The 14,154-nt window shown below is 36.5% G+C and overlaps 1 protein-coding gene across 2 annotated transcripts in view; it reads right to left on the reverse strand.

The window, feature by feature from the left end:
- Nucleotides 1-14,154, reverse strand: part of SGPL1 (sphingosine-1-phosphate lyase 1) — a 48,106-nt gene that overhangs the window by 24,827 nt on the left and 9,125 nt on the right. For both annotated transcript variants that reach the window (XM_016121036.2, XM_016121037.2), the window contains exon 3: nucleotides 3,172-3,337. In XM_016121036.2, coding sequence (XP_015976522.1) covers nucleotides 3,172-3,337 — 166 coding nt within the window. The remainder of the gene's footprint in view (nucleotides 1-3,171; nucleotides 3,338-14,154) is intronic.

Below are 14,154 nucleotides of genomic sequence, written 5' to 3' on the forward strand. Positions count from 1 at the left end.
TTGTCGTTAAGTTTTTTGGGGGTTCAAAAGTTATACAGGGATTTTTAACTGTGCAGGTGGTCAGTGCCCTAACCCTCAAATTGTTCAAGAGTCAACTACTTTTCTAATAATGTTAAAGCTGTAAAAGACTCAGAACCACTTTCTTATTTAATAGATGAAATAATTGATTCATGAGGTAAAAAGAGGACTGAAAACCAGCAGACTGAGGCAGGTGTCCAAAAGTTCAGTAATGTGACTAGGGTGAAGGAGGAAAGAATAGACTAATGTGGTGAAAGTAGCGGGACAAAATGGTACGGAGTAAAAAGAATAGAATACAGACTCTTAGGTTCAAAGTACAATCTGATAGTTACCAGATGGGAGGGGAGTGAGGGGCTGGGTGAAAAATGTGAAGGGATTAAGAAGTACAAATTTGTAGTTACAAAATAGTCATGGGGATGTAAAGTACAGCACAGGGAGTATAGTCAATAATACTGTAATAACTATGTGGTGGTTACTAGACTAATTAGGGGATTACTTCATAAATTACATAAATGTCTAACCACTACTTTATATGCCTGAATCTAACATAAAATAATACTGAATGTCAACTATAAATGAGAATGAAAAAAAAAAAAGAATACAAGATTGGAGATCAAGAAACTAAAGATGAAAAGATAATGTGGTTATGACCTAAAAAAATTACCTCAAAAGTAAAAGTCCCAGAGGCATAGAAAGAAAAGTAATTAGAATGTTTTAAGGTAATAAAATAAGAAATACCAGTGTAAGAACAACCACGTATGGCTCTTTATAGTTTACAAATTTCTCTTATACAAATTATGCCACCTGATCTTCATACTAGCCATGACTAGGTGAGGCAGCTAAACACAGTTTACGACACCCTCCTATCACGTAACTGATTTCTGTTGATGAACTACAGACAATCTCAGTTAAAATCAACATCAAGTTGCAGGAATTTGAGCTGATAGTCACAGAGCAGAATTCAGGAAAAGAGAACACCTTAGGGAGCTGCTACGCTAACCCCTGCTCATCCTCCCACTCCCATTCTCCTCCTGCTCCTTCCCGTTCTTACATCCCCGGGCATCATTCTGTGTTCCAAAATCACCCTCTCCCCCTCAGAAGGGCATTCAGAGTTTCAAGATCAGCAAAATTTATCACTAGTCCAGACTTTAGACTTCTCTAGGGCAATATACTAAAAATAACTCAACTATTTAGTGATGTATAGAATACTTATACATGAGCAAGGTGCTAAAAAAATTGAACTTTTATCAAAATGATCTCCAATTTCTGGAGGGAAGGCATTTTTATCTGTGTCTAAAATTCAAGTTGGAAGTTACAAAAGAAGGAGTGTGCCGTGCGCGTGTATATGTTAAACTATATAAAATGGGCAATATTCAACAATTTTTTACCTAAAAAACTATACTTTGGTTCAACTTGATTCAGCTATAGAAAGGAATATAGACATGTAAATAGTGGTTATCTCTAGGTAGTAGGATTTTAATTTTGTTCTTACAGCTTACCTATATGTCAATTTTCTGCAATAAACATATACTACTTTTGTAATAAGAAAAAATGTTATTGAAATTAAAACAACTGAAATGGTTTGGAGTTCAGGTCACAAAGTTTAGATGGCACGCACCATTTACATACTACTATTAACTTTTCTCATGGAATGCTCAGAGGCCACCATATTCTTTCTTGAACACTAAAGGCGCTAAGTACCAGGACCAAAGATGGCTGTGCTGCTTCTACCAGTTAAGCAAGATGCACACGGGGAACATAGGCCGCAGAACAGAAATAGAGGTAAATACCTAAAGCTAATATTTATCATAGCAAAGGAATATAAATTTCAAGATCTCTAACCATAGTACAGTTTTACAAATGCACCACTCTAAGAGGAAAAGTACCTAGAATGGTGGTGGCTGTCAGGAGCTGGGGAGACTGGGAAATGGCTGTTATTGTTTAACAGGTACAGACTTTCAGTTTAGGATGATGAAAAGTTCTGGATGGCAGTGATAGCTGCACAACAATGAGAATGTACGTAAGGTCACTGAAATATAAACTTAAAGACAGGTAAAATGGTAAATTTTATTTTATACATATCACAATAAAAAAAAGGACATAAAAAAGAACATTTACTGATACTCCTTAGAGTCCTCTGGAATAGGTCACTTCACCTGGAAGGACAGGATGGTGGCACCAATGAATCAAATGCTACCCAAGAAAGGAACAAGCATGAGGAGAAAGACAAGGGTTGCATCTATTTTGAAACCAAATAGCTATGAAAATTTTAAACAAACGAGAAATGACAAGCACATCTCTCCAATGTTATTGGTTTCTTATCCCAAGAATGTTAACTTGAATATCCTACTAGGGGTTGGGAAGGAGTACAGAGCAGTGTTACAGAAGAGCCACCAGCACTCCTACCATTTACTTACCAAGCACAGCCTGCAGGGGAGAAATAATTCACAAAGAGGAAACATGCAACCATGTCTTTTTGGTGGGGGGAGCAGGACCTTAGGAAGGGTAGAGGATTTACAAACTAATGGCTAATAGACTTCTCATCTTCTGCACCCTGAGAAGTGGTCTTCTCTTTCTGTCCATCTGGCCCTCTGAAGTACTACCTAGGAAGCTCAAAGTACATTGTTCCTTGACATCAGAAGTTCACCTCCAAGAAGACAGGGACTCTCTATCACTTGTGTAGATAACTCTAGAGCTTAGCACAGTGTCTGGTACATGGCAGACATTTAAGTGATCACTGCATGAGTGCTGTTCCAATTTTACATAGTCTTCAAAGGATGTCCTCAAATGAAACAATAAAGTTCTGCATGGGGAGTTCCAGGTGGTGACACAATTACGTTCTAGGCAAGAAACTGAAACTGGAAAAGGTTTAAGCCAAACTCTGAGATATTGATGGATCCTTATGATGACTAATTTCTCAGGAGTTTTTATGTAAGCTAAAAATCCAGAAAAATAAGCCTAAGCAGTAATAGTTACACAAGAGTCCTATTATAACTTTATCAGTCAGAAGACAATGTCTCACTTTCCATTTAAACAGTTTTTAAAAAATCAGAACCAAACAAAAAGGCAAGAAAATTAGTCTAATCCATCAGCTATGAGTTCCAAAGCTAGTGAACCTCCACTATACCTTTACAGAGAGGATAGTATACTTACTCTCTGGCTGGAAGACAAACTCATATATCCAGACTATTAGCAGGGTCCACACGACACTCCATGCAATTAGCTGCCAGGGCTCATACTTGGTGCAATGCCCATTTACATAATTCTTGGCCTTTGTGAAATATGCTTCCAAAATCTCGAAGTAGGGCTCAAAACCCTTCTAGAAATATAAAAGAAAAAAAAAAAGAAAGAAATATTACATTCAGAGAGAGAAAGGAAGATTATTTTTAGTTCGTTCTTTAAATCTCATTTTTCAAGGGCAAGGCCATTCATGATCTGGTGCTACCCTGGCAATAATCTTACCATCCTCTAAGGTCTTAAAAGCTTCTGTTTCAGTTACTCCAGTGTATACTGCCCGTTACAAGTCATGTGGACTTTGACAAGATTTTGATATTCTGCTTATTTTGTGAAATAAAAAGTTAAGCTAGATCATCCTTTCAGCTCTAAAGCTTCTACATGACTAGTAATCACCGTCACACTCTCCTGACTCAAATCAAGCCTCTCAATATCTTTCTTTTCTCCTCGACTTTATTTGAATCTTTCCCGTCCTCTACCTCAGGGGTCAGAAGACTGTTTCTGTAAAATGCTGGAGAGTTAATACGCTAGGCATTACAGACCAAACAGTCTGTGTTCCAACTACTCAACTGCTGTCATAGCACAAACACATGGGCTGTGTATAAACAGATGAACATGGCTGTGTTCCAACAAAATTTAATTGTAGATGCTAAAATTTTAATTTCATATAATTTCACATATCACAAAATATTCTTTTTATAAAAACAATTTTTAAAATGTAAAATATCTTAGTTCACTGGCTGTTCAAAAACCAGCAGCAGGCCCAATTTGGCCCATAGGCCACAGTCTGCCAATTTCTGCTTTAAGGCCTTATTTGACTAAAAAACACTTGTCGGGCCAAGGACAATACCTGGCACAAGCAAGAAAAAATCCTCTCATCTGAAAATTTACTAGAATACCTCACTCATGAGATTCATCTCTATTAAATTCTCCTCAAATACTCGTTAGTGCCTCTACATAAAGCTTATCACAATGTGTCTTGCAGTCTACTCATCTGTTTCTTATCTCCTTGCTTACATGGTTAGTCCTTAAAGACAGATCTTAAAAGCCTCCATAGTGCCCTGTACAAAAAAAAACTCATCTGACAGTTTGTTATTCATTCACTTACTCAACATTTATTAAGCATCTCCAGTGTTTCAGGCATTAAGCTGGAAGAGCATTAAGGTAAAAACCATCAGTTCTTGCCCTTACTGAGCTTTAATCTAATGGGAGAGGTCTATGAGTGTACGTGTGTATGCACATACACACACATGCATACATGCATACGCAGGCACAAACATATATAAACAAATCATTAAAACTCTTCAGCATAAACACTATAAAAAGGATATAAGTGAAGTGTTAAGAGAGATCACTAAAGAAGGCCTATCTAACTCTACCTAAGAAGAGATGAGAAAGATATGACAGAATAAAATCTAAGCTGGTTAAAAGGGTAAAAGAATGATCAATGAAAATTCTCTAGGCAGCAAAGTCAAAGGAAAAAAGCCATACCAAGAAAAAGAATAGCAGCTGCAAACACATTAAAAAAGTCTTAGAAGGGCAAAAAGCTCTCTGTGTGGTAACAGGCTAAGCTGGATGAGGGCTGGGACCACATCTGTCTTATCCAGCACTAAATGCCAATATACAGGAAAGTGCCTGGCACACAATTTATACTGAATAAAAACTAAGTGGTTGACAATGACCAAGTAAATGAGTAAATATATCAATCAGAGCATTGAGGCTGGGAGTACTCTAAGTCCAGACTGAAAATGATTATATGGTGCCAGGTAGGTACTCAATTTATCAGGGGGATCACATTGTAAATTATATAAATGTCTAACCACTATGCTGTACACTTGAAACTGATACAAAATAATACTGAATGTCAACTCTAATTGAAAAATAAAAATAAAAATAAATTGCCTTGAGAATAAAAAGCATGGGAGTACTTTTTGTTAAGTGATTTGTCAGTGTCTGCAACATTTTAAATGTATATTTATTTTAACCCAGAAATTCCACCTTTTCTCACCTACAGACTTGCACGTGTATACGGAGACATGGGTAAGGATACTCACTTCAGTTATAACAACGAAAGAAAAAAACATAAATGTCCATTCATAGAGGAATGGTTAAATAAACTGTATTAAAAAGATAGATCTAAATAAATTACATGGGAAAATTTCCAGAATATAATGTTCAGTAAAAAAAAAGAACATTGCAAAACAACAACAAAACAAAAGTCATGAGAGTAATTTTTTTTTTAACATAACTTGGTGAAAGATGAGAAGCAAGACAGAAATTAGGGGGAAAAAATTCTGTTAAGATGACTGTTGAAAAAGTCCAAGGGAAAAATAAATTGAGTTGACCTTAAACACTAGGGCATTAGGGACAAAAAGCAGTATTTGTTTGAAAAACATTTTTGGAGGTGGAACAAACAGGGTTTGATAACTAATTAGGTATTAAAGTGTAGAGCAGGAAAAGTACAAATAATTCCAAATTTTCAAGTTCAAGAGACCAAGTGAGTGTATCATAGTTAACCATGACAGACCAGAACAGGAAGGGAAGCAGAAGGTAGAAGAGATTTGAGAAAAAGATAATGATATTGGTTTGAGTTCCTGTTGGATATCTACACATAACATTCTAGCAGGAGCATGAAAGCTTAGGAGGAGGATAGGTGCTCAACAAATGTTTGTTGAAAACATGTATACCCTTAGCAATTAGGCTGCTGTATAATTAACATTAGGCAAGTACTGGGTTCCCTAGGGGGCTATCCATGGAAACACAACTTATCTACAACCCTCTCCTAGCTCTTGATGGCCATTCCCCAGAGCCCCCTGTTGCTATCAACAATCTCAATCCTGCACACCAGAGGCAGTGGCAATGGCAATGGCAGCGCTGGTCAAGACCTGAGAAAAGACCAGAAGAGTCTATCACCATCAAACAAATGTCATGATTGCCATCATTATAAAGAATCTTCTGTTAAAGCTGTGATCAAACCAAATGGTTAAACAGTGTGTATGAATGGGATGATGGTAGAATGATAATTCAGATCAAGCTTTTCCTCTGGTGATACTATTTCCTAATTTACCCAGAAAATAGAGGTTATTACCAGTGTCAAAAGATAACTATAAATATTATCAACTCTTCACACCACTGAACAATAAAGTAATATAACTAGTATTAGAGAAGGAGCAAAGAATCAGCAAATGAAAATTAATTTAATTTTTTTAAAGCCTATTAAGATATGAAAGCATTCCTTGCTAACATTTATAAAATTATATTCAGCAAGAATATATCTTCTTAATAACTGATACAATAAGATAATGGGAGTCCTTGAATTCAAAGTCCTTTCCTCCCTAAGAGGAAATATATTTTATATTCTCTTACTCCAAAGACAAAATGATACTGTATTTGGATGGGTCCTACCAAGCTTTATGAATAGGCAACTAGTTGGTCACAGAAATTATACTTCCTGGCCTCGTATGAGGGTCCAGCCTAGGCTCAGTCCCCAATGAAAACGCAGCTTACAACACTGACAGCTCATTGCGTTATAGGGCTCTGTGGGGTAATGTATGCTATCTCCTTGGGAAAAAAGAATGAGGCAGTTCCTTGGGACCTTGCAAAGAGCACAGACTCCGGGCTGGGTCCTGATGCAATACTCCACCCCTTGGGAAGCATACAATATAAACACTGAAGGAAATTTCAGAGATCGAGCCCACATTTTCACTTTACGGAGAGATCCCAAAGTGAAACCGTGTGCCTAAGCTTATACATGCAGGCTTGTGTCAGAGTGGAGACTAGGAACCGAAGCCTCCTGATTGACTCTTCCAATTCTTTATTCTCATAGGCAGAGAATAACCTAATACATTATATTCCAGTGTCATCCCAAGGGTTTTCTTTTCACAATTTATGTTCTTGGCAGAATCTACCTTAAACATTGGTACGGCTCATAACAAACTAAAATTCTGAGTCTCCACTGGCTTAGTTACTTCATCGCATCCTGGCCACATATAGCTAGGTCATGACTACTGATAAACAACCAAATAAAGATGGGACAAAAACTTATTATAATTCCTTCCTTCACACTGTTATAAAATTGAAAATGTGTTCCTCTAGAGAAAACATAACACTTTGCCCAAAGAATGTATGTCAAATGATGGTAAAGAATACCATAAGCCTTTTGAAAGTATGTTATTAAAGGAAAAAAACAAGATAAACCTTAGTACTATGAAGATTCAAAATTTTACCTACTTTAAGAAGCTATTACCAAATAATGATTACTAAATGACCAGCCTTTCTCTTCTTATTCATTCTATTTCCAATTTAATGACTTAGGTGTTAGCTGATGCCTAAAAGACATCAAAATCGTACTCAATAATCCTAATCATTATTAGACAAAAGGTAGCTACTAGAATTTATGGGAGTTTAGAACTCTACTATTCCCAAACATAATGAACGCTTTCAGCACCCAAAACACTTTAAGGAAACAAGACACTTTCATGAATGTAACATGACAGTGGAAGTCCCCAAATTCTGTAAATTTGGGGCATGTTACTTGTTAGATCCATTAGTTTCAAACTTTTCCAAAACAGTCCCACAGAAATGTATTTTACAACACAATCTGGTACACATATCAACAAAAAGATATAAAACCAAAAGTTTCCAAAATAATATCTAACACCTTACCTTATCACTTGTGATGTATTCGCATTTCTATTCCTTCCTTCCTTCTTTTTTCAAATGCTTGATCCCACTAAATTGATTCTGCATCCCTCTAAACTAATCATGACCTTCTGGTTTGAAACTAGTGCCTTAGAGTGAGTTTGCTGCTGGCTTCCTTAAATTTAGAATGTGGTTGTGTAACGCAGTGAAGGGAGTTAAAACTAAGGTTATTTTCCACTCTACACAATCTCAGTGCTTTTTATACTTATTTATTTTCTCAACATTTTTATGTGGCCAGGATGTGATGAAGTAACTAAGCCAATGGAGACTCAGAATTCTTCGGTCACAAGTTACTTTCCCTATAGGTACTAGCCCACAGCTACTCTCAATGATTTTAAACTCTTTCAGTCCCTAAATTACTCCAAGAGAACAAGATTCTGTAAGCAAACTTCCACTGTGGCATTATCCACACATCCCTTCCCCCCCAAAAGAAACCTCTTTGAGAACTAGTACTGCAATTGACCAAGTGATAGTTAGGCAGTAATATCCCCCCCAACTCCATTAAATTTCTTAATTACCAATTTATACCAGAAAAAAAAATTCTAAAAATGAGTATCATTAAAAGAGAAAGCCATGTGGCAGACATTTCCAGACCCACAGAGGATGATGATTCTTTCCCTGGAGTTGATATAAATCATAATTATTCTTTCCCTATTGTTTAACAGAGGTTAAACATCTGTGTGTTTTATTCAAAAACAGTGGCATCTCCACTCAGGCAGCCCCTAGAGCTGCTTGCCACACCATCCTAAGAAGAGATCTGCCCTGCAATGCTGCCACCACTACAAGCCCACTGCTGCCAAGTGTTCCCATCATTGGACGATTATTTCCAGCGTGCCTGCTAGTGCATGGAACTATTTCACAGGGATGAGAGTTCACCAGTTCATCTTACTTAAATTTTTCTCTTCCCTTGAAAACTCAAGGATTAGATGATCATGTGATTACAGAGGGAAAAGAACTAATTAATAAAGGAGCAATAACAAACATGCATGGCCACTATTTATTTGCAGAGGATATACGGCAATATTTATACAACTTAAAAAATTTAAACATCTTTCATGTTATTTTATTTGTACTTTATGACCTCAAGAGGTTCTTGGGTTAAGAATAAACAGTTTCACTTTATGAGTGGGGAAAACTGAAGTCAAGAAAGGTTAAGTGTCTTGCTCTATGACAAACTGAGTAGTAAAGAGCAGAGTCAGGACTAAAACCCAAGACTTCACACTCATAGTTGAATTCCAAAACATCTGGAAACATCTTTTACAGCTTCAAAACATAAGTATCTAAACATAACTGTAAAAGTATGGCCTGTAAGAGTACCAAGGAGCTGTAAAGCCAAGCAGAGAAACCAACAAGACTTCCCAAGGTACTTACTCCTCCCCCCTCTTCTCAAACTAAAAGAAATCAGGCTAAAGATCAAAGAAAAACATTCCTCTGTCACTGTTCCACTCTACTAATAATTCCTGAACTGCCACAGAGACACAGACTCCTTGCCAAAAAAAAAGTAGTCATTTTGCTCAGCTGAGTATTTATTATATAGCACTAAGTCTTCTAATGTTCTATGGTCAAAACTAAAGTTCACACAAACTAGTTTCCTTCGGCTCCAGTAACAACTTGTACCTCTCAAACGTCCTGCTTGTCCAAATGCATATTGCTGGCCACAACACAGATCTGAGTTCTAAATATAAGTCACTCACTACAGAAAAGAATTCAAAACAGTAATGCCTAAAAATATGACTGGAGAGTCAATATAAAATCAGCAATTTCATGAAAGCTACTTCCTTACAGAAAAAGTTCATATCGAAGCACAATGTCATCTCTCATTTCTCATATGGCAAATATCCATATGCCTCAACTCAGGTTATTTCTCAAGAGTCGATAAGGGTCAAACTGCATTAGCCAGCTGCGTTGAGTTCACTTGTCCCTACCCCAGGTGAGGGAGAGAAACAAAACAATTGTTTTAATATCCGAACTTTCCCACGGTACCAAGTGCTGATAAAAATACTAACAAGAGGGAGGACATAAATTTTGTATCTCCTACACAACCTAGAACAGCAGTTTCAACATGGTAGGAATTCAACAAATATTCAACTAAAGTGAAATAATTACAGTTCGTTTCATAAGATCCCAGGAAGACTCTGCCTCCCTCTGATACCTCTCCCCGTGGCAGCAGCTTGAGCTTACAGAGGAGAATGGCTTGTTATATGTCACCAGACTCTGCATACACCAGCACCCCTCTGATAAGCTCACAATATAGACCACATCATAGGCCATCTGAGCTGCAACGGACATTAAAGATCAGTTCATGACCACTTTCTGTCCTTCACTGATACAGACACTAAGACACAAAGGTCACGCAGCTCAGAATTGGCAGAGCTAAGACTCAAACCTTTTGGTTTAAAGTGCATTGTTTTTTTTTTTTTTTCATTACTTCTTCCACAGCCCAAGTTTCCAGAGCCAAACTCTCAGTGGCACAAACTATTAGAGACAAACAGATTCAAAACAATTTTCATATTCACGTCATTTAGTTTATTCCAGGAGCCAAATCAAGAGCCATAGTTTCACTACTCTCCCAACTAAGACAACATTGCCAGATTATCTGAACACTGTCCTACAAACACCAAGTGCATTTGGGGTGTGAACTGCTATTCAATGCTGTCCCTCAAATTGAAAGCCTCATTCTTTTCTCAGCAAGACTTACACATGCTATTACCTGCTTCCAAAAGAAAGATGGAAAGAAATTAGTTTGAAAAGTATTTTAAGAGAGTTGTCTTCAAAATCATAAAATGCTGCTGTTCGAAGAAACCTTAGAGACCATCTAGTCCAATTCTTTTCAATCAGGAAGAAACTGAGGCTCAAAGACTAATACTAAAATGTGCTTTTCCCTGGGGTCAAACTAGACACAGTCTCCATCAGAATCTAACTTCTTATTCAATACTATTTCCATTAAACCAGTGCAGTACATCGAAATCATCCAAGGAACTGTTCTATGAATACTCCACCAAGAAGTTCAGTTAAGTATAGATTGGAGCCCAGAAATATCTATTTTAAAATACTCCTCGAAGTGATTCTGATCAGCATTCTTGGTTAAGAACTGTTTCTCTACATTATAACCTTCTCTCCCCAACCTCTTCTTTTGTAATAATAATAATAATAATAATAATAATAATTACCCAACAGTTGATTTAATACATTATTGAAACCCAATCACCAAACTTAATGGCTATCCATCTTAGATGGGGGCTACCAAGGCATTGCCAAGCTTCCCTCAACGTGTTAAAGTCAGGGCCCAGTCACATCAATCAAGGAGGTTAACTCACTGTTCCTGGCTAAAATATTTATTCTTTGGCCAGATACTAATGAAAACCAAATGTTCCACCCTGCAATGATACAGAGAAGAATTTGTTTACCTCTTCCTTCCAATGTCTTCACCTCTAACACAACTGCACAATTCAATCCTCAGCTTTTCTAGAAGAGCCAGAAATCCAAGTTTTAAAGCAGGAAAGAGTGTTGAGGAAAAGAAAAAACTGGATTTACCCAATTTACCCACTACCTTAAAGTCTTCAGATCGAATGGTAATCTAAGGACTGAAACTGGGGTTATGGAGTGAAGCCAAAATATAGAAGAGACCCAAAGAGTTAATTATTTATTCTTACTACCTCTGTCCTAAAAACACAGAAAACAAAGCTAATTGAATCTGATTCTTTCATATATCACATTCTGTAGAACTTCAAAGTACAAAGTAAACAGGTAAGAAAACACTACAGTACAGTCTTTAGAGCCCCAAAAGGCATTAAAGTTCATCGGCAAAAACAGATCACAAGCCCAAAGGGCAAACACCCTTGGGCCACTGAAGTAAGAATTGAGCAACAAAGCCAGACAGACTTCCGACCAAAAGTGACTGTGACACAGAAATGTTTGAAAGGACTGAATCATCATTTCTTAGGAAATAAAGAGCAAATCATATCCCTCCCCCAAAAGTCAAGAGATGGATTATCTGAGTTCATCTCAAAAAGTTTAACTGTCTATGTGTTCCCTTCCAGGCATGCCTCCTGAGTCCGATATAGAAGTTCAGCACTATTCCACAACCACGTGTAAGTCTAAGTGCCCTACAGTTAGCACTGGAATACTCAGGCAAAGCATCTTACCTTACCATTGCTGTGATACAATCTTGGCTTCAGAAAGGAAACAGATATGCAATTCTCCAGTCATTAGGAGGACACCCATGGAAAATCAAAGCTTCTGAGCTTGTAAAAGCTGAGAGCCCTAAACACTGTCAATTAATGATTTTAATTAATTAATTAATTGTTTATTTATTTATTTGCTTGTGGTTAGGACAGAGCATTAAATGAAGACAGATATCGACTTTGTTAACTCATCACTGAGTGCCTCTCTTTTCTAAAATACAACAAGAAAGGCACAACAGAGAGCTTAAACTAGAAGACTAAAATACATAAAACGAAATTCAAGAAACAGAAACAGGCTGAGGGGTGCAGCAGTGAGAGTAATAATAGGTTTTCTTGGTAAATACTTTCTCAGCTTAAGACAAGTAGTAACATGTGGGAGAAAAGCACTATGCAAACTTGAAGGTATAATGCTGCAAAATTTGTTGCTATGAATTCCTAATATCTCTTAAAATAAGTAGCTAAATGACTTATGAGTATATGCATAGAAGTTACCCTTCAAAGTACAAAAGATGTGCATTAATCTCTGAAGACAGAGAAATAACTCCTTGATAATAAGCAAAGTCTAGTGGAAATAACCCCATAATCTTTCCACAAAGGAGAAGTTTTGACTTCCCTGGGCTTACATCAATTGGGGAGAAGTCATTGGAGCTTTTCCCTTTCCATACTTATCTTAATAGAATTGTCTACCTTTGTCACTGAGTTAAGATACCTAGACTTTCCAAACTATATTTAGAAATCTCTTCAATAGCCATGCTGTTATCAGAGATGAGAAACACCGAATATGTGTAACCTAAGTAAACTGCAAAAGCTACTTCTTTAGAGATCTCTAACATGTAATCCTGTGCAAAAAAAAAAAAAACTACACACCTATCCCTGGGTCTCTGACTGACATAAACACTAGAAATTCTGCCTTCCAAATCTAGTCAAAAAGGAGCTACTTTTTAAAACTGAAATAAGTCTCTAGAATTAACACAGAAGAGTTTCAGACTTTTTTGATAACCTGTTGAAGATGCAGGAAAAAAAGTGTGTATTTCCAATGGAAAATTATGCATTGGCTAGGACATGCCTCTGGGTTATATGATTATAATTATATAAAGTTATTTTACAACTCTGAAAGTTGTAGATAATTGATAGCAATGCAAACTATAATCATCTATAAACAGGCAAAATCTGTCATGTTCAGTAGAGGTTCAAATGACTTCTCTCTCTACTGAAAAAACTAACTTTGTCTCCATTTCATATTCATTTTAACATTCCTGATCTATAAATATGTCTGTTCTTTGGACATCTCCTTTGAACCAGTTATACAATGTCTCAATTCTTCTTCACTCTAAGTAAAATAAAATCTTTAATGTGTGTTTATTTTATATCTGTGTCATGATTTTACCTTTTTTTGAAAATTATCTTTTAACAAAAACTAAATCTTCTCAGTCCCCTAAACTCCTGCACCAAAAAAATATACTTGGGAACATAAAATCTTGCAAATAATTATAGAGGATTCAAGACATTCTGAAGGCCAGTCACTGGGGTCTATATTCCACATAATAAACCCTTCTCTAAAAATGAACCCTAGAAGTAGCCTTACTATGACAAGATATTCTATTATAAGTAAAGCACACCAAGACCCCTATATTTCCTATGAGAACAAAAGAGAAACAATATTGGATATATCCATTACTTAAAGTTCTCCAGGAAAAGCCTTATGCCTATAATAAAAAGGAATGAAGTTCTGATCCATGCTACAACATGGATGAACCTTGAAAACATTATAAGAGAAAAAAGCTAAGCACAAAAACCACATATTCTATGATTCCATATATATGAAATGTTCTGAATGAGGAAATCTATAGACAAAAAGTTGTTCGACGTTGGGCTAGGGAATTGGGAAAACAGAGAAGTAACTGCTAGTAAGTACGGGGTTTTTTCTAAAAATTTTCTAAAACTGATTGTGGTGATGGCTGCAAATATACTAAAAGCCAAAGAAGGGCATATTTTTTTAAAAAAGAACATTATGATG

Source organism: Rousettus aegyptiacus, unplaced genomic scaffold (genome assembly GCF_014176215.1).
Source record: "Rousettus aegyptiacus isolate mRouAeg1 unplaced genomic scaffold, mRouAeg1.p scaffold_m13_p_6, whole genome shotgun sequence".
NCBI classification, from domain to species: Eukaryota; Metazoa; Chordata; class Mammalia; order Chiroptera; family Pteropodidae; genus Rousettus; species Rousettus aegyptiacus.